The sequence below is a fragment of the Lepidochelys olivacea genome (genome assembly GCF_965140295.1).
Source record: "Lepidochelys olivacea isolate rLepOli2 genome assembly, chromosome: 8".
Lineage (NCBI taxonomy): Eukaryota > Metazoa > Chordata > Testudines > Cheloniidae > Lepidochelys > Lepidochelys olivacea.
The window spans coordinates 14,258,134-14,280,422 of NC_140418.1; the positions used below are offsets into that span (position 1 = coordinate 14,258,134).

The 22,289-nt window shown below is 36.2% G+C and overlaps 1 protein-coding gene across 4 annotated transcripts in view; it reads right to left on the minus strand.

Moving 5' to 3' along the window:
• The window catches only part of RAPGEF6 (Rap guanine nucleotide exchange factor 6), a 226,827-nt gene that overhangs the window by 41,056 nt on the left and 163,482 nt on the right, over nucleotides 1-22,289 (minus strand). For all 4 annotated transcript variants that reach the window (XM_084637270.1, XM_084637269.1, XM_084637268.1 and 1 more), the window contains 7 exons: nucleotides 19,678-19,785; nucleotides 19,101-19,304; nucleotides 18,031-18,139; nucleotides 15,749-15,992; nucleotides 9,393-9,550; nucleotides 6,077-6,317; nucleotides 3,852-4,235 (listed from right to left, as the gene is read on the minus strand). In XM_084637270.1, coding sequence (XP_084493396.1) covers nucleotides 3,852-4,235; nucleotides 6,077-6,317; nucleotides 9,393-9,550; nucleotides 15,749-15,992; nucleotides 18,031-18,139; nucleotides 19,101-19,304; nucleotides 19,678-19,785 — 1,448 coding nt within the window. The remainder of the gene's footprint in view (nucleotides 1-3,851; nucleotides 4,236-6,076; nucleotides 6,318-9,392; nucleotides 9,551-15,748; nucleotides 15,993-18,030; nucleotides 18,140-19,100; nucleotides 19,305-19,677; nucleotides 19,786-22,289) is intronic.

A 22,289-nucleotide genomic window follows, 5' to 3' on the forward strand; every position in this document is an offset into this window, starting at 1 on the left:
TGCTTACAGGGCAGCCACAAGGAAGCTTTGGAACTGAAAGAGACAATTTATTCTTGAGGGGGAATGCGAAGAGGAAATGCACCTGCTGTGCTCCCTTAGGAGGGTGCATCATGAGCTCCCTGGTGTAACCAGCCAGATGCAGTGGCTGTTGGTGTGCAAGATGGGTCATGGTCCTTTCCTCCTGTTGCCTCTTTAGGGGGAGTTGTGCCTCAAAGAGACCAAGGATAGCAATCATAACTGGCCTTATTCTAGGGACAAACTGAGAGAAAGGCTCCTTGCATTCTGACTCCTTTCCTTGTGTGTGCTCATTCAATCCCAGCTACAACCTGGCCTTTAATATGTTATTAAAGTTATATGGACATTTTCCAGCCCCACCAAAAAACTAATGACTACAACATGTCAAAATCAGTTGAACTGATTTTTTCTTTTGTTTGTCAGATAATGTTGCAGCCCTACAGAGAAGAAAACATCCACAAAATGCGTTTGTCTATTCCTTAGCATGATTACCACATTAAATCCCTTGAATGTGAATAAAATATTTTTGATTTGAGAGGTTAAACATTACAGATGATAATGTTCCAACTGCAATAAGGTTTTCCATGATAAAACTTTTTTAAACCTTCCATTATAATGCAACAGTCAAATAAAATCAATGAAGCAATTTAATCCTCTTAGTGCTGTATTTTCCCCCAGGAACGTACATTTAGGAAAACAAGTAAGGTGTTTCTTTTGCCATTAACCCTAATTTGGCAGCACAGCGTGTGATTAGCAGGTAATAGTATTTCATCACTGGCCTACTACTTTTGAAGCCTACTTGAAGTTTTGCATTAGCTCATTCCCTCAAGGATTTTTGTGACACTCATGTGCTTCCAGTGCTGGAGAAGAAGGGAAAATAATATAATTTAACGTGCTCCTTCTTGTAAAAGGCATTTGGATTCACCGATTATTAATGAAAAGGCTTCAAAGTAATACTTCAGCATCTGATGTTATATAGAGGTGAAATCAGAATTCCTTTCAATCAATATACATCGAGATATTTGCAATAATAATATAATAACAATAGTGCACAAATAAATTGATTAATATCCAGTATATTTTAATACACTTTATTTAAATCAGGGTTGTACTGGTGCTTGACAACTCTTATTTTATTAAAAAATAATTGGCCCTAAGATGAAGTATATATTTCTAGTGGCATTTTACTGTATTATTAATTTTCTTAAAACAGAATCAGTATCTTTACAGATACAGATTGAAAGAGTAAAAACAAATCTAACAAAGTATATCAATTTAGATTTACAGTCAGATTAAAGTGTCGTGATCATGAAGCCTAATCTCGCATCAACCCTCATACTATTCTAATCTGCTGGTTTAATGCCACTCAGTTGTACAGAAGGGTATATTTAACATAACATGGACATTATTATTAGTCTTTCGTAGTACCCACAAATATTATACAGAGAAAGACATTCCTGACCCAAAAAGGTTAAAACTCCCACAGTGAAAGTATTCTATGCAGATCAGTATAGCGAGTAGAAGAAAACACTTGTCATTTTGCAATACATGCAAAAATATAATATAGGAAATGATTTAAGCAGGAAAATAAGGCACAAATGAAGTTACTTTAAAACATTTGTATCATTCTGGTCATACCATAAGGAGATTATAGAAAATATACAAGCAAGACTACTACATGATACAGGGATTTACGGGTCTTAGTTTACAAGGTTACAGAAACTCAGTCTATGTCCCTTAGAAAAAAGCAGCTTAAAATGATGAATATATTGAACATACACCAAAAAAGCAGATAAGGTAGGACCCTCACTGAGTCCTACAAACTCCTGAAGGCACCAGAATGGTTTCATGCTGCCTCTTAGGATTTATAACATACATAAGATAAGGGAAGAAAAGCTTGAGCAGGGATGGTGTCCTCTGCTAAATCAATTTTTGAGAGGATTTAGTTTTTATAGGAGTACTTAATATAGAGAACTAGTAAGGGCAATGTTCTGAGCCACTACTGGGATGGTTTGAAGTAGCAGGACACATATTTGACTATATGGACCTTAGGAAATGCATGACAATTTTAGTTTCAATAAAGCCCATTAGCACTACACTTACGGGATGCCACGCAAACAATTTCTGCAATTACTGTATCAGCAACCTTAAACAGTTCATACATCTCTGTATGAAAGGATGAATAAACATTTTATTGGAAAAAAGTAGCTACTTTATAAAATCACCCACAATAAGATTTTTTTTAAAGAAATTCTCCAGAATGAAATGATTTGGAAACTCAATCTAAGATTACTGCTCTATAAATCAAAGATAAAAGGAAGTGGATTTTAATATCATGCAGTTATTTAATTCACCACTGTAGTGATTAGTGGAATAAAAAAGTTGTTAGAAATTTTGTTTAATCCAAGTACAAAGTTGTATAAATATCAGATTCAAAAAGCATCAAAACTGGTTAATTTTAATCTAAATACAAAAAAGGCACAATTTCTCCCTCATACTATTGCCAAATCATTTGCATATCAGTTAAATCATGGTCTTCTTATAAACAAAAGCTATCAGTCACAACAATGTGCCCTCCAAACAGACACATGCAGAAATAACTATGCTAAGAGAAGGAAGGCATCATCTAGACACAGCATGCCAAACTGCAAATGGGTTACTTGTGGCACAGCTTAAAAAAGGGCAAGTTTCCTTAGAAATAAGGGTAAAAACAAAGGCTGATTTCTCGAACAAGACTTCAATCCTAGAGGGCCTGATGAAAGCAAAATATAGTGAAGGAGAGTAACTCCTACCCATGAGAAACTAGGCATTAGGAAATGGAAATGAGGGTATCTATTTCTGCATATCTACATACACAGTACAGATCTCTTTGGGATTAGCTTCATATATGGATAGCCTTGAATAAAACAGAATCACACATGTTCTGTAAATCAGGCTAAGGGAATTAAAGTGTGGAAAAAAGGTCAAATATCATAATTCTCAGAAACAGTATTAGTGTTGATTGGTTGAAAAATTAGACCAGATAGACGTATTGTGAAGAACTGTCTTTTTGACAAATGATGGTGTTGAAGCAATTGAGAACAAGACATTTGTTTGGCTCAGACTATTCAAGACAATGAAGTTGCACATAGTATAAATCAGAATTAGACCCAAAATACAAAGAAAGAGCCTGAATATCTTAAATAAAGAGAACAGAAAAGGTGCTGAGTGACTGGTTAGAGAAGGGAGGAAAATTTAAAACTAGCAGACTAAGATGAGATAGATTGGAGAACGGGTGAGAGAAGAGTCTACATGGGTGAGGAAAAATATTATGTAACCGCCTTATCTCTGGTTTCTTTCAAATACACATGGAGAAAGTAATGATAAGTGAGAAAAGGGGGGAAAAGAAGTATGCTCAAAAGCTCACAGTACTCAGGAATCAAAGAAGCAGAGCAACCAATGAAAATAGCAGCAATAATCAGCAGGTTTTTAAGGTTTATAAATAAGAACACGGCTTGTCCAAACTAATGGACAGGAAAGAACACACAGGTAACAGTTAAGGAGCAATGACAAAAACCACAATACAAACACTTTTAAAAAAATTGAGGGTAAGGGGTGGAGGGGAATGTAGTGAAATTATACCTTTTTGTATAGAATGGTATGCTGTGCAACCTGAAAATTTGTTTTAAAATACACTGTACCCCACAAGTTGTCAGACTGAATATTTTCTTTTCTTCCCTACAATGGAAGTTATTAAAATTGTATTTGATGCCACAATCATATTCAGTTCTAATTTAATATGAGTAAAAAATATAAAATTCAGATGATCAACAACTGCCAAAATAATAGTACTTTACCTTATAACGGCAAACATGGAATTGAAGTTCTTGCATTCTCGACAGTGTAGGGCAATTTTAATGAAATGCTTAACAATCTTCATTCTTTTGAGCTGGTTGGGCTCAGTTAAAATTTCTGTGGCAACCCAGAATGTCTCTTGGTTAATGACATCCTCAAACTGTTTCAGGTGAGCATTTCCTGTTTTGGAGTCCATCTTATAGAGGTCATCGATGTATTCAGTAGGCTCAATATTGCGAAATAATTCAAAGTCCCTCATTGATAGCTGAGTAGCCACCTCAATGGTGCTCAGCTGGAGAAGAGAAATCTGACTCTCTCTAAGCAGCTCCTGGGCATCCTCATCTGAGCATAACGTCTCTGTTTCCATATTGTTTTTCAGATAATACCTAAAGGTAAATTGTATTATAATAATAAACTTTAGAGCAGCTTTCCTCTGACATTCTGAAAGTACTTTACGTACAATTAAGTTTAACATCACCCCTTCATGCCTCGACATTATCCCCACTGGACTGAGGTACCAACTAGCGAGCTTATCTATAATGGACATGCCTAGTACCTAATAGTGAGAGGCAATTTAGGAATGGAACTCAGGTGAGTTCCAACTCTCAGCTTCTTACTCTACCCACTGCACAATGCTGTCATTACTAAAGTAAAAAAGTTCAATATATTATGTGACCATTTTAATATTTTCTTCCTCTTCATTAATCACTCGTTTCTATATACTAGCCTGCAATTGTGTAGATAATAGGCTTGCCCTGCAGCAGAAGGTCAGTAGCTTGTCTATTTGCAAATGCAGCAGTAAATTAACATTTTGAATGGCTCGGGATCCTGAGAAATATCTGAAATCTTGATGTAAATGTATTTTCCCATTTTTGATAGAAAAATTAGCATAATATATTAACATGTACATGAAGCTCACAGTACTCAGGAAATGAAAAGGCATGTAAGAATATCACTTTCATGGTCCAACGGAGATCACTTACAAATATAGAAATGACTCTCCTTCATAAATTCTCTGTTGCCTTGTAACGAGAATTGAACAGAATTTTCTACTTTCTAACACATCTTCTGGCCTGGATCAGATCATGAGGCAATGTGCTAAAGCCCTTAATGTTTGTGAGAGAACTCACAAAGGTTTGCATAAAAGCTGATGCATGTGTCTTAAGTTAATATCAACTAGCTGTAATATTACATTTTAGAAAAAGAAAGTTAGTGTATCTTTTAATTAGAAGGTAAATATGGTAACCACCACCAGAGTATATAAATTATTCCTTTTTAATGTAAACCATTGTATATCTTGCACTGATCTTCTGAATTAAGTTATCTAGTGACTGAACTTATTTCAAACTTTTTTAAACACTGAAGTTCATCTGCCATGTATTATTCAGATACTATACTTTTTTAAAAGTCAGATATCCAACCACCACTTGTCATGAACCTCTCTTTCTTTAGAGTGATGGATAACACCACCCCAGTGACTAAAAATATTTGTAGGGGAACTCACATTCCTACATCCACGGTGAAAGTGTTTTTTGTAACAGAGAGCGTAGCAAGTTTATGACTGTCCCTTAAACTCAGTTTGAGAGCTCTGAAAAAGTTGTAGTGGCCAGGAAAGTGTTCTTGCAAACTCCTGAGACACTAGACAAGAGAGTTCTCAGAGCTATTGGCATTTCTGGAGGAAAAGCCTTAGCCGTCTCCTCCCAGCAAAACATACTTAGCAGCTGTAGGAAGCCTTCCTTCTAGTGCTGATTAATGGCACTGGAATTCAGTGTAAATATACAATTTTACAAAATGGACAGCATCAGAGATCGTAAGTACCAGAATGTGAGGAATAAGTTCTCATCAACTTCAGGTGGAAATGATCTCTCTTCCACACTCCAAGAAAGCCTGAGATTATAATTATGTGCTGAGTGGAGGCATAAAATATTTTTTTCTGCCATAAAAGCAGGAAAAGAGCAGACAGGTCAAATAAGCACAGCAAGCAGAAAACACTATAATTACAGTTTAAAATAATTCATCTTATTTGCACATAGCCTAGGGCAGCAATTCTGTTAGAATATTTGTGTACACTGAAATAAATGATTACATCTTTAGCAGTTCTCAGTAATATAAAAGAGACAATTCTAGACTTTCTTCTCCAGTTTTAATTGGGACACTGTTCTCTGATATTTCTTTCAAAATGCTCCATGTTTAAAGACAGAGTCAAACAAAACAAATACAATTTTACCTTCCATTGAGCTGGATTCTGTCTGCTAATTTGGAGAACTGATCTGGAAGCCTTCTCTGTTTGATGACTCCCTCAGGACTAACAGACACCTCACAGAGAGAGTAGGTTTCTGGGGCTCCTATCAAGTTGAATTCGTGCACTGCATGACTCACAACTTCTTTTGCTGTAGTGTCTTTGCTTATTATAATGTAACAGCTTTGTTGATCTGCTTTGAAAACTCTTATAACTTGATCTGGAATATCTAAATTTAAAGAAGAACACCTTTAAAATGTAAAACTGCTACTTCCCTTGAAAGGATAAAAAAGTATTCATCTGTCAGTGGAATTCATCTGTCAGGGTGGAAGACACCTAGGTCTTGACAAAAAGTAAATTCTCAATAAAATATTTGTTCTCTTTTTTCTAAAAACCCATCCTGTTTTTTCCCACAATTAAGAAAAATTACTTTCGCAGGATGCAGTGTTGTTGCAGCTGTGTCAGTTCCAGGATACTAGTGAAACAAGCTGGGTGAGAGAATGTCTTTTATTGAACCAACTTGTGATGGTGAGACAGAGCTTTTCCTCAGATCTGGGAAAGTTACGCAGAATGTCGCTGGTAAATACAAGGTCGAACAAATAGTTTAGCATGAATAGTTAGCACATATTCTAAGGGCCCATTCAAGAGGAAGTCCCTTTTTCCAGGGGAAAAGAATAGTAATTTATTATTTGATACCAGCAGCCTTTCCCAGTTGGAAGAAAAAGTAGCCCTGCAGCAGCTGGGGACGAAACAAGGTATTAAGAAAATGGGGGCCTAAATCACATTGTGAATGAAAACTGATTCTACCAACTTTTTCACTACGAGGCTATGTATTTATTTGTATAGTAAAAGCCGCCTCAGTCATATTGATGAATGGTGGACAACTAAAGGTTAGATGTCCCATATGGGTGGGGGAGGGTACTGAGAAAGAACTGTTAGATAAAAGTAAAAATAAATAATTTTTATGTAAGTATTAATTTGAATTGGAAAAGCTGAGAACGAACAGGGTAAAATATATTATGAAAAAGTGCATACATTGGTAAGAAGAATCAGAAACCAACAAAGGGCCATCTATCGATAACCCTCAAAGGAGTAATGAAACCTTACAAAACAATCTGCCTGTACTGAATAAACAAGCATTATAACGTCTGATTCTTACTAACAGTATCTGATGTAAAAATACCTACAAATTCAATATTTAAAGCAAACAATTTTGATGCAATTTTGAAAATTTACCAAGAAACTTATCTTGATATACCTGTTAAAATCTACAAAATACATGAGTTGGAATCTAGAAATAGGAATGCACATTTTTAAAAATTTTACTACTTTATTTTGCCAGTCACAAAGAGAGACATACTGATGCCAATCACTTTGATTTGGGTTCTGTTGCTGGTTTTTCTGTTTGTTTAAACGTAAATAGCATTTTTAAAAATCTATTTTCCCATTCATGATTCAATTTGTGATTATAATAGGGAAAAAAACATTCAAGTTGGCAAGCAAAAAGTTTTATTACAAAAAATCAAACATACCACCACCACACAGCCCTTATATAGCACTTTTCATCAGTAGATCTTCAAGTGCTTTACAGAGGAGGTCAGTAGCATTATCCCCTTTTTACAGATGAGGAAACTGAGGCACAGGGTGGGGAAGTGACTTGCCCAAAGTCACCCAGTAGGCCAGTGAAATAGAATCCATGTCTCCTAAGGCTCAGTTCAGTGCTTTACCCACTAAGCAACACCACCTCCCCCACAAAATAAATAGTTGGTTTAGTTAAAAATGGGTTACAGGGCATGCAAATGTCCAATAAGCAACAACAACAATCCTAATAATAAAGTTTATGATGCAAATAAAAAATTGTAAACGAATATTGGCAATTTAAAACTATGTTCATTTCAACAGACAAGACATGCAATACAAAGAAGTTTAGGCTGGCAGAATTCAGAATACTTACAGTAAAAACCAACAGCTGCAGGCAGCAAAAACAAAAATAAATCCGTTTATGTAAACATAAAATCTACAGATTACAAGAATAATAGTCAAATTAATGTAATATGCTGATCTGCCAAAAAGATATTTTAGACTTCCTTACATTCAAAAATGACTTTGCACAGGAATACTATTAAACTGAATACTGGTTAAGAAAGATTAACTGGCCACAGCTAATGACTATGTAAAATCCTATACCAATGTTAAATCAAGATTTTTAGAAAAAAGTATGTTTGTTACATGTAGAAAGACAATGAATTTGCAGCAAGAAGGGAAGTGATTTGTCATGGATATTTATGTATAAGATAAGATATATATGCACATCGATTTTACAAGAGAAGTTATGAAGATAAAGATATGTTACACTTATTAAATATTAGCCAAAAGGCAGTTTAATGAATGTATAATTATCCTTAGAATTTTCATATAGAATAAGGAAACATGATTCTGGCTTGACAGGCAGCTGCATATGATCAACATTTGCCTCCTGCAGCCACTCCATTCCTATAGCAGCAGCAACAGAGAGGCATAAGTAATAAAACTGAAAAGTTTTAATTTTCGTTTTAAAAAATATATTTGAATGAATGAAATGCTCATCAAGGTGTGGGACCAATAACACTAGCTCGGTACCTACAGGTCCTACCTTTACCTGATATGCTTTCGGAGTGTTTTTTCCTGGACTGCACATGAACAGAAGCTATGGTACGAGGGGCACAGGCACTGGGAGGAGATGGTAAAGAAGTGTGAGGGAGCAGAAAAGGCCAAGCCACTCTCACTAAAATAGTGGTAGAACTCTCTAAATGGGAGGGCACTTGAGATGGCAGGTTCTGCTTTTGCCTGGAGAGAAGGAGCGAGCTCTCAAGTTACAGCAAAGGAGACCTGGCATGCAGGCTTATGAGGTGAGGTTCTTTTTTGGGTTTTGTTGTTTCTCTCCAGTTTGGGACCTGATAGGGCCATGGCAGGAACAGGTGAGCACAGCTGACTGCCAGTAGAAGGTATTGTTTTCCCCCAAATTGGTACATTTAATAAAAGTTGCAAATAAAGCTTAAAAGTGAGCTAATGCTGTGGAGCCTTTATTCGCTGTGGCAATGTCATTGTAAACACTATATAAATGGTAGGAACCAGTAAATAAAATTGTAGTTTTGTAAATTAGCTTTATATTTGGTTTTACTAAAATAGGTAAACACTCAGAATCTCTGTATATTGATTTGTAAATAGACCTTGCTACATCAACTAATATATTCTCAGACTGAGTGCTCCAGTGGGTTGCAGAGTTCATTACACATACAGAACATAGAGAAATGTATTATTTTACCTGAAGGATTAGTAAAATCCAGCATGCTGGTTGTAGGCTGCAACAGATCAGGACTACTTGATGAGAGTGTTCCAGGGATAGGCATTATGGCCAGACTGTGTCTGCACTGCCTTGTTCCAACAATACTGTCATCCTGTGACTGGCTTACGCTGCCATCACTGCAAAATTGTTTTAAAAATTACTTACATTTAGGCCATACAAAAGTAAAAATCATCTCTCCTCTGTAGGTGCAATGATGCAAAACAAGAACCTTCTCTAAGTCAGAGCTTCCTTAACAACAATGTGGTGCACAACACAAGATCAAATGGATTAAAACAGAGTACATTCCAGAAAAAAGAAAAATCCTTGTGATCTCAACACAGAATAAATCTGTCCTTTTGGTTTAATTTAACTTCATTTCTTAATAGATTACTTTTGAACATTACCAAAATTCTGCAAAAGAGTAAAAACATTAGGGTGAGACTTCAGTGCAAAGAAATGTTTGAAGGTAAAAGCACTATAGCTCCAAACAAGCTACAATGTAAAACACCTTATAAAATTATCCAATACATAAGTACTTACATATTTGTATCTGACATACTAGCTTGGTGATATATAAAGAATACAGATTGTAGGCTAAGGCATTCATGCCCATTTACAGCATCACCAGTGGGATGGTGAAAGTGTTGCTCAGCACAGCATAAAACACTGAAGTAGAAATTTCCATATGGGTGGCCCTATGCACTTCATACGAACAATGCAGCTGATTATGCCTTTACTAGCTATGGCCAAATGTTTTAATCTTTTTTATTATAAAAATTAGGGCTATCTTGATTAATCGCACTGTTAAACAATAATAGAATACCATTTATTTTAATATTTTTGGATGTCTTCTACATTTTCAAACACATTGATTTCAATTACAACATAGAATACAAAGTGTACAGTGCTCACTTCATATTTATTTTTGATTACAAGTATTTGCACAGTATAAAAACAAACGAAAAAAATAGTGTTTTTCTATTCACCTAATGCAAGTACCTAATTGCAATGTAGTGCAATCTCTTAGCATGAAAGTTGAACTTACAGATGTAGAGTTATGTACATAACCCCCTACATTTAAAAATAAAACAATCATAGAATCATAGAACTAGAGGGGACCTCGAGAGGTCATCTACTCCAGTCCCCTGCACTCATGGCAGAATTAATTATCTAGACCATTCCTGACAGGTGTTTGTTTAACCTGCTCGTAAAAAGCTCCAATGATGGAGATTCCACAGCCTCCCTAAGCAATTTATTCTAGTGCTTAACCACCCTGACATTTAGGAAGTTTTTCCTAATGTCCAACCTAAACCTCCTGCTGCAATTTAAGCCCGTTGCTTCTTGTCCTATCCTCAAAGGTTAAGAAAAACAATTTTTCTTCCTCCTCCTTAATACTTGAAAACTGTTATGTCTCCTCAGTCTTCTCTTTTCCAGACTAAACAAACCCAATTTTTTCAATCTTCCCTTATAGGTCATGTTTTCTAGACCTTTAATTATTTTTGTTGCTCTTCTCTGGACTCTCTACAATTTGTCCACATCCTTCCTGAAATGTGGCAACCAGAACAGGACCCAATACTCCAGCTGAGGCCTAATCACCGCAGAGTAAAGCGGAAGAATTACTTCTTGTATCTTGCTTACAACACTCCTGCTAATACATCCCAGAATGATGTTCACTTTTTTTGCAACAGCGTTACACTGTTGACTCATTTAGCTTGTGGCCCACTATGACCACCAGATCCCTTTCCGCAGTACTCCTTCCTAGGCAGCCATTTCCCATTTTGAATGAGTGCAACTGATTGTTCCTTCCCAAATGGAGTACTTTGCATTTGTCCTTACTGAATTTCATCCTATTTATTTCAGACCATTTCTCCAGTTTGTCCAGATCATTTTGAATTTTAATCCTATCCTACAAAGCATTTGCAACCCCTCCCAGCTTGGTATCGCCTGCAAATCGAGTGGACTTGTAGACTCTGAAGTTTTACATTGTTTTGTTTTTGAGTGCAGTTATGTAACAAAACAAAAAACAAAAACAAAAAAAATCTACATTTGTAAGTTGCACTTTCACAACAGATTGTACTACAGTACTTGTATGAGGTGAATTAAAAAATACTATTTCTTGTTTTATCATTTTTACAGTGCAAATATTTGTAATAAAATATACACTTTGGTTTCAACTACAACACAGATTACAATATATATGAAAATGTAGAAAAACATCCAAAATATTTAATAAATTTAAATTGGTATTCTATTTTTAACAGTGCAATTAAAACTGCAATTAATCACAATTAATTTTTTTGAGTTAATCGCATGAGTTAACTGCAATTAATTGACCGCCCTAATAAATAGATGGTTGCCTAACTAAGATTATGCTGTGATCTCCTAAGGACCTCTGCTCTCTCTGCAACATGAAGCAAACTGCCTTTGTCTTCCTCCCATACAGGGGCACTGCCATTGAGGAACACATCTCTGAATCCAGCAGCTTTTCTAAGGGACCTGGATGCTACTGCTTTCACATTTCCTATTCTGGTTCTTCCCCAGTCAGAAATGCTCCAGAGTATTACATGACGAAGTACACAAGAGCTGAATGAAGCAGCACCTGAGGTCCAGCAGAGAAACTGCTAGACCTGTTTAATCCTGCAAATTGGGCTCTCAATAGGGAAGTGGAAGATCCACGGGGAACCTGGGGCCTTTCACAGGATCATAAAAAGGGAAAGTTCATATTTCCAAGAAGAGGAGGAATTGCTGATATTTGTACCTGATTTGTGCTGATGTTTGCACACCCTGCTTTTCTTGATTTGTGTTCCAGCAACACAAATCAACTGAGTAAAAAGGCAAATCAGAGGCCCAAGCACAAAAACTATAAAGGGTGACTAACATTAGGCAGAGTGGTGCATCAAGCTAGAAAGAGTTGCAGCCCTGAGAAAATTGCAGCCAAAGCAAAAACTGTAAGCATTTGGCCACTCATCTTAAAAAAAAAAAAAAAGAAAAAAAAAAAAAAATCTCTAGCCACCAGGTCATGCTTCTATATAGGAAGCAAGAACATAATTCACTTGTGGCAGAGAGTAAAATGAATTTTAAAAGTCTTACCCATTATTAAATGGAATTTTAGTAGCACCCCTCCCAAAACAATCAACTACGTTGATGGCTTTGTGTATATTTATTTGCAAAGTACTTTTTCTTAAGTATTATTTCGGGGAAGTCAGGGAGGAGTTCTGCATTAAGATATAGGAAGAAGAAATCCCTTTGGTTTATTTAGCAGAACACATTTTGGTTACTTTAATTTCTCAAAGTTTCTATCCATATGAAACCAAAACTATCTCATCTCTCATTTTAATGTTTCCACTGGAGTCTTTTTTATGTAATTAAGGCATTTACATACATCTCACCTCTATTTATAGTACTGTATAAAATACATAACTACAATTTTATGCAGCATTGCTCAGACAAAAGTATCATTAATGACAGCACATATTATTCTAGTCAATCATAACAGTAAATTAAAATATGCCAGAGGCAACATCTATAGTTGTAATAGGACAGAGGTGAGGAGGGAAAATGGCCAAGTTTCAGGGACAATGATTAAGCAAAAGAGTGGGATAATATATTATACAAAGAAGGTTAAGAGTCTCAGAACAAGGAAGAAAGATGGATCTGAAGATACAATTTGCAAAGAGACCGAGTAAATCAGGTTCTGCTCCAGATGGTGAGGTTACAGTGACTGTCATGGGGGGAAAAAGGAAGAGGAGAACCAAGGAAGCTTCAGAAACAGGCTAAGGATCAGAAAAAAATGGATTAGAGATTGGGGGAAAGGGTTTTAAAAACAAAGACAAAGAATTGTGTGCTGATTTAGAAATGGAGAAGCCAGTGAAGATTTCTGAGAATGCAAGCAGTAGTGTTTCTGCTTTTGGGTAGACAGAGAGAATGAGCTGGGGTACTTTTTGGACAAACTGAGGTCTGAAGGGTTGCAACTTTAGGACACAATTAAGGGGAAAGGGAGCACGAATTACAACAGTGTAGGTGAGAGGAAATGAAAATAAGAGTAAGCTTTTCTGCAGAGAAGTAGTGAGTATAGCATCTGATGGAAATGTAAACAAATTATAGATTGATGAAATGCAGATGGCAAAATCAAGTCAAAGTGTGGGGTGAATTAGAGGATGAAGATGAAGAGGGAGAAGCAGATACTATAGTTTGGGTGGTGGTGTTCTTATCAATAAGGATAACAGTGTTGATTTATTGAGCTGAAAAAATTTATGTCAAAGACTGGAACTGAGAAGATGTGAGAAAAGAAATGAAACACCAAAGGGAATATCAAGTTGGGCATCATTTTTACAAAGAAAAGGAGTACTTGTGGCACCTTAGAGACTAACCAATTTAAGGTAAGTATAAAAACATACTACAAACTGCGAGCATTTTCAAGATACCTAATTTTTTAGTCCAAGTGGAGTACTCAAAATTCTGGTGCCAGTTTTTCTTTCCTGTATAGGGCCACCAGCTGAAAGGCATGGTAGGCTTGCTTATAATCGTATTATCGGATCACCAAAATGGGTTCAATGTAATTGTGCAGTAACCTCACAAAATTCTACAAGCATCCCACACATTGCACAGGGGCAGAAGTGGGGTGATGCAATACTTTTCAGCGTATGGTGCTATAAATCCCATGAGATGATGAAAACTTAATGGTAAGACTTGAGTTTATAGCAAGAAAAGTACTGGAATTATATATGCTATTCAACAGTACCAAAGAAACTGCACAGAAGTGAAAAAGCATCCATGCTTGTGAGAAAGTTGTATTGGTACACCCCCAACAACATATAATTAGGCAATTTCTTACCAAAACAATCCCCTGAGAAGGTGATGCAGTAACAGAAAGAAGACAATGTTGAAAACACAAGAAAAATACTGTAAACATTTCAACAATTCTATGATTCTACTGAGGAATGTAAATAACAAGGTTTATACAGAAGAGAAAGCCAGATGACAAAAACAACAAAAAAAAGCACAAAATCAAGCAGATGCAAAGACCTAATAAAAACAACATATGAAGATTCCACTTTGACAACTGATGTCTGAATTTAAGTTAACATTGGGGAAAAATGAACTATGATAGGGATGTTTCTTAGTCTTTAAAATGGCATCACACTTCGATCTCATGTTATATTAAAGCACTTCTGCCATTGTTATAGATATTCTATGTACTTAAGGACTAAAAGAAAAGTATACTGATTTTGAGGAGGTTGGGGGTAGGTGGAAATGGTCCAACTTGTTTATAATTAGGAGGAATAGGATGAAAGTGAGCACTAGAAAAACGTAGCTGAATTATCAAGACAAGTGTCGTAACAATAAGACCTATTAGTCTATTGAAATAGTGTCCCAAGGCAAATTGTTGATGTGCCAGTGCTTGAGTCAGGACACAACATAGGACACAAAGCACTAAAGAATAACAACAAAGGTGGAAAAGGGGTAAATAAGTTGACCAATTAGGCCTTTTCCAGGTTTAACTTTTGTGAAATAAAGTTGTTCTACTTTTGTTAACATCAAATGTATTAAAATGCAAATCCAAACTCAATAAACGAGGTGTTATTATATTTCTATGTTTGCTCACTGAAATACCTAGAACATGTAATTTAAGACTGTTACATTTGCTTTGTCTTATCCAGAATAATTCTTAGCACTTAAAACAATTCGTCTTTGAATATGTTGTAAATATATTCAGAATATAACAGGGTGTTGGTAGCTGGAAGGCTAGTAGTCATTACTGTATGATTTGAGTTGAGGTTTCTGAACTGTAAATCACAGAACAAATATTAAAGGAATACTGTACATTCAACTTCAGGTACTGAACCACGTGCATAAGGGAAAAAATTCCATACATAAAACACTTTTCCAAATACAGCTACAAAAGGTGTTAATCCAAATGGGTTGCTATAGACAAAAGCACCTGAACAGATTTAACATATCCACTCATTTTAAACTGAAAGCTACTTAATTAATGCTTCCCAGTGCCCAGATTGCACAGGTAGTTCCTCACATTCATGCTATAACAATTAGTGCTAAAGAGAATAATGACAATCAATCAGATATTTGAATTATATTGTGGATAGGCATTCAAAATGATGTAAAAGAAAAGCAGGTTTGAAATTAGGCACATTAAAGGAAAAGGCATTTTCAAACCTATTTTGGTCTAATTCTACAGTTGCTAGTCATATTTGCTGCGGTTTTCTTATACGTATATAAAAAACAACAGTCACATAAAACCTGAAAATTCTAAGCCACTTAGAAAATAACAGCTTATTAGACAACGGTTACTCTTCTACCAGAACAGTCTAACCTACCTAAATAGTTTGGGAGGCAAGATGCTGAATCGTGTCTTGTCTAAAATTTTCCTGATTCTATTTCTTCCACCAGATACAGTGTTTGCTTTGATTTTCTTGTTTCCTTTCTCGCATGGAAACATCTGTTCCATATCTCCGGGCATATCTGGGATGGAGTAGCGATTACTTTTCTTTTCTGCAATTTTTGGAATATGGGGGACTCCATTTTTCTCCTGTCCTATCCTGCTAAGCAGCTCTTTAAACACTGTAAAAGAAGATAAACCTATTATAATTTCTTTTTACCTCCTGGAAAGCTTGTTCTTTTAACCCTTCTTCTGCCCATCCCCACCTACCACTATAAAATAAATACTGAATAGTATAGTTGTTAACATGCACACTAACAATATGGTCAATTTAATATTCCTTTCCTCTTCCCACTGAAATCAAGTGGAGTTTTGCTATTGAATTCAATGGGAGAGAGAGGCGGCCCTAAATGACTAAAGGAAAACAGACTGCAAAGAGAAAACTACTGCACTGGAGGGAATTTCCAATCACAAATGAAGTAGTAGAAGAAATTTCATCATTTTCACTTTTCTTATTAATAAACATTACAACACATTTCATAAAACTTTGCTAACATCCACTACAGACAATTAACTGGATAAAAGGGAAACATTACATTTACATTAATCAACCTTTTTGTCTGTATCTCTTAGGTAATGGGATGCAGATGTTTTCTTAAGAACAACCGTAAGACTGATTGTCACTTTACCACTTTACTGACTGACGCTTCTTTTATCTTCATTGATATTATCAAATATATTCCACATCCAATATTCTTTTACACTTATCAGATATAACTGGTCAACTGGTAACAATGACATTTCCAGAAAAAAACATTCCATGGGGAAAAAAGTTATACCTATTTTATTTGTGTTTTGGTTATATAACATAATACCCTACCCTTCAAAGCTGTACATGAATGCCTGCCAAGCAGTTTATTTTTTTTATCTCTTTGAGGTTGCTGACATCAGAGAAATGTAGTGTTTTCAGTTGAACACATATGGCTGTGCTCACTGAAACACAACTTACAGCTGCACAGTGCTGATTACTCACGTTTTCCACCCAAACCAGGCAGGCAGCACATATTATGCACAAATAAGAAATCAAATTGCATGCTTCTATTACATAGCAAAATTTAGGACTGTATGCCTTTGTAGGAGAAATTCTGGTGTGAGCATAGGGATTCACTGATATATTCTCTGATAACTCACTAGCTCCATATTAGTCATTTAGCACTATTAAAAAATTAGAATAGCAAGTACAGTCTTTGCAAAGGGATTCAGCTGATGGATTTGTTAAAATACATCAAGCAGCGGACAGAGTAAGCACCAGAGTAAGCGGATAGAGGAAGGTTGTACAAGTGGGTGTACTGTTGCATGTCACCTTGTATTACCATACGTTATCTGATGAAAAGGGTTTTTTTAAATTGTTTTTGTACTCATTTTGTTTGTGACAATAAGCTATAGTTAAGTTCATGCCATTTTTTGACCTCTACAGTGATGTAAAGAAAAAAAATTAAAAACAGAAAATCAATAGTGAAGAAAGACAAATAATTAGAAGTAGCAGATGAGACCCAGGAGAGGAAAGGACCCCAGCAACCTCAGATATAACATAAATCAAAGAAAAGAAACCATGTATGTTTAGGGGGAATCTTGTTCTTACTGTAGTGGTATTTGTGCTCTTGGATGCAGACCATGTATGCCCTGGGTTATAGAAAAATAACCAATATTTTGACAGAGATTTTAAAAAGTTATTTGTAAATAAATGACAATGTAAAGCTAAAATGGATATTGCACATATACTTTATACATTCTCTATTTTCTCTTTCAGATGTAAAAAGATGTTATGGCTCTCACACCCATTATTAAGTTTTTTAAAAAACCTGATTTTACATCTTTTGCTATTTCTTGTCAAAACCAGTGACAGAGAGGATTTGTGAATAAACTTTTGGTCAGATTATCGGCCCCCTTTGTGTGAAGGTCCCATAAAGCTGCTTAAATGGTCACATGAGGATTTCCCAGAGAGCACAGAGCTGGTTATGCTGCCTCTACGCCCCCTCCCACCTTCCCCCACATGCAGACCCTGGCATAGGGGAAGTACCCAGGCAAAAAAGGGACATGGCCTCTGGGATCTGGTGATCATCAACTCCTAGAATGGCTCCTTGGGGTCACAGGAAATTGGGTGGAACTTAGTGCGGCCCTGATGCCTTCATTGTACATTGGCTATGCAAGCCTACTCACCAAAAATGTTTGTTTTTACAGTAATGGAAAGATGAGTATTGTTCCTCAAGATTTCAACAGCTTTTACAAATGTAATGTTCTCAAAGTTCTGTCCATTTACTTCCATTATCTTGTAGGAGAAACAGAAAAAAACCTGAATTTTTAGATTAAATGTCACAAAAGGTTTTCCATTCTCTACATTTACTATGTAATATTATAAAAAAGATACAAGAAATGCTTCAGAAGTTACAATACAGCTACATATCAGAGTGGTATTATGAAAACATGCATTATTAAATATCCAAATAAATTAGCTGCTACAATTTAAATATAAGTATGTCCTACAAACATGTCAGACTTTGATGCACCCAGAAGGGAAACTGAAGTCTTTCAGTGGCACAGCTAAAGAGGTAGGATCAGAAAGGCCCAGAGAAGCAAAGAGTCTCCAGGCAGGGAGCCCTGGGGGATGTGATCCCACTCCAGGGCCAGGACTGCTTAAAGAGCCAGGATAATTTGAGGGAGCCCAAAAGGGGCTGAGACACAGTTTGGCCAGGGTACTTTCATAGGCCCTGCTGGACTGATTGAAGACTGAGCCCTAGGATAGGACTGCACATTGAAGGACCTTACAGAGGGTGCTGAAATAGGCCCCCGGTTGGACTTATATCCCAGAAGGAGTTTGCTTTGCTTTTATCACCCAAACAGACTGTGTGAGATTTGGCCGTAGGGTTGAGTCAGCAAAGACCCACAACAAACAGTGTGTGTGTGTAGGCACACACTCGGCTAGGGGGCACTCGCGAGAGTGAGTGTACCCCATTACAACCCTTTTTATCAGTGTTTCCTAAAACAAACCATGATCAGGATATTTTTGGAGTTTTTTCATATATATATTAGCTATAGAAGAGAACTGTAGATGCAAACTGCAAATCTTTAAAATACTACATAGTTTGGTAAACATAATGAGCAAATTAGTAATATTTTAAGTCTTATATTTCAGACAAATGTTATCTGGCATTTACTGTACTCGGTTGAACCAGGAGGGATTTTTATTAAAATTACATCTGAAACATGAATAATTTTATGCCCTTTCTTACCTGATCACCACGCTTAAGTCCAGCTTCTGCTGCTTTGCTGCCTGTTTCTACAGTCTCTACAAAAATGCCAAAACCCTTGTCACTTCCTCCAACTAGACAGAAAAAGAGCGGTGAGTCTCTGGAAGGTTTTTGCAGAGTAATTTGCCTCCACTTTGCCTTGGCAGCACAGGCAATATTCAACAACCTGAGGTGACCCTTCATTTTCTGTAAATCAGAAGAGACACACAAAGGAATGCAATGTTTCTTCATCTAGAATTGGAAGAACAACTGAAAAGAACAATGCCACAGAAAAAAGGATTTATGAACTTAAGGATCCAATTCTTACTAAAAAAACAAACAAACCCCAAACCCTTTTCTTTCTTGAAATACCATCAAGAGATAGTAAAATTGTATAGACTACTCATTTCTGTTTGATTCTGTACAACCATATGTACAATTTAGACCAAATAGGACTGTGTTAAAAGCTGACTGTAGATTGTCTTCTTCTAGCACAAAGACTTTTTAAAATATTCTTAAATCACAGATGGAAAAAACCCACCTCAGTGGAAAGCATGACACTGATACTTTTTAGTCCTACCGTATTTTCCAAGTTTTTTTCAAATTCTTCCAGAAATCGTGTCATAGCAGGATCTCCTTCAAAATCATTAAAATGATTGTTCACCCACAATAAGACCACTCTGGTGACCTTCAGAAACAAGATAAACATGAGGGTGGTTTTTGGATTGGTTGGTTTTGGAGTTAATAGTAAGGAAAAAGATGATGTACATTGTAAACACATTTGTTTGTGTGGATTTAATCTGATATGCCATTATTTTCGACACTGATGTTACACAGACTTTTCACAGAAGTAAACCAAAAGCAGAGATCACTTTTACTGCTTTTAAATAATCCCTGAGTCATTTTCCTCCACTGCACAATTAAACTGATCAGAAAAGAAAAAATCAAATTTGATCTGAGGGGCTGGGCTACTATCTACAGTGACACAAAGTCAACGCCAATTAATTTCCCTTCTAGTACTTTTAGTTTTGCTTAATTCAGAAACCTTACACTTTTCAAATTGCCACTGTGAATGATCAGTCAATTTTTTAAGCATTTCTAGGAAATGTATAGTAACAATAAAACATTACATCCTGAGAACCTTTATCTCCATTTTTTGACAATGCAGTTGACTGTGCTTCAGAATTACTATACAACTCTCATAATATAGTCAGCCTGTCAATTGCTCAAATCTCTATTAAACAAAAGTGCTCAACAATTACAGCAGTTTCTTTTGTCTAAAAATAAATTACTTCCTATTTTATTTGCTGAGACAGTTTTCTTTCTTTGCAAGTCCACAAAAAAGTTGCTGTATGCACAAGTGCTTTTAGTTTCACATTGGTAAAAATGTTATCCAACCCAGGCCCCCCTCCCAAGTCATTTTTAGTATCTATATACTCAGCCCATTTTTAAGTCACTCTTCATTATGCACAGAAAAGAAAAATCTTTAAAGTGCTTGACATGTGTGTGACATACCCAGGGCACAATCCAGATTAATGAACAGCTGTGTCACCCCTGCCTTCTAGCCCGGGGTGTCCTTTACAATGCTTTGCTGCTGTAGCTTCCAGTCTGGATTGCTCACAAACAGCCTCCGGCATGGAAGTCACTCCCAGTTATATGTCTGCATGTATACTGCAGTCAGCCAGCCACACGTAGGCTCTTACTAGCTTGAATTATACTGCAGGGTGAACCCAACACACTTCCAATCCCAGATTTTCCCCCTGAAATGTTTGCCCTGTACTGCCCAGCTCTCTCCTGGACAATACAAATTTATATAGGTCTGTTATTTCATCAATGGGAATATTATGCACATATTTTATCATCCCAAATGGAGTTTCCCCAAACAAACACACTGGATTAAATAAAACAATAAAACAAGTTTATTAACTACAAAAAGAGATAGATTTTAAATGAATACAAGTAATGAGGTATAAAAGTCAGAAATGGTTACAAGAAAAATAAAGAATAAATGTAACTAATGCCTAACTTAACAAACTATGTTAAATTGAAAGAAAGTTCTCTCAACACTTGCACTCAACAGTCTTAGTGGCCAAACTTATAAGGCCAAGACCCCTTCTTCTGTTTAATGGCTGCTTTCTTTGTTCCTTCTAGTGCAGTGAATCAATGGACAAAGAGAGTGAGAGCAAGAGAGGAGGGGTGCCTTGGGGTGTTTGTTCCCCCTTTTATAGTGTCAGTTCCTTCCCCCTTGGAAAACATTTCCAGACGAAATTCAGGATGACAGGCAGTCTGTGTGGAAGGAAACTCCATGCTGTTTCTGTGCTAAGATGTAGATTTTTTTGCCCCATCCCTTTTCCTGCCAAAAAAGATGGCCACTTAGCAAGTAATGGCCCATCAACGTTGTTTACACCTGCCTGAAGTATCAGCTTGCCCTTTGTCTTTGAGGGACTGGTTTGGCCACTCCCCAGACTCCCCTGGAAAACATAGTTTTAGTCATGACCTCATCTTATGTTTATAACTTCACATATAATAACAATACTGCTACGTGCATTTTGCCATGACATTACTGATCAGCAAACTATGAGTTTTTAAATGGTATCTCACAAGCAATACTTTATTACAATAGTGTGTAGGATGTGGACACAGAAGTACATTCTGTCACAATATGGAATAATCAGGTCAGACAGACTACTAAAATCATGTGGCAGATATTCTCTGTGGAGCTACACAATTTTCACATTTTTAATTTAAAAAAAAAAAACCAACTAACACTAATTGTCAAAATGCATGGCACAAAAAAGGGAGAAAGAACAACATGAAATTAGCTGCAAAACACAGAAAAGACTGTAATTTTAAATACTAGCTCCTTCACTGGTCAACAGGTTTTGTTCTAGGTCAACTCTAGTATATATGAAAAAAGTCAGCTAAGAACGTTATTGCCATCTGTTTTGAATAGGCTACGAACAAAAACCATCAGACCATATAGGTTTTATTTTGTGCGCACGTGTATATTCATACAGAACTTCACTTACTTCCATATACAGAAGTATTGTAATTTCATCAATTGCACCATCTACAACCCTTTTCTGTGGTGGCATAACTTCAGGTGCATGGTTTGTAGAAAGCTGCTTAAATCAAATGTACTTGCAGCCTTGGAAAGCTATTTTCCAAGAAAACAATGGAAGATAGGTCCAA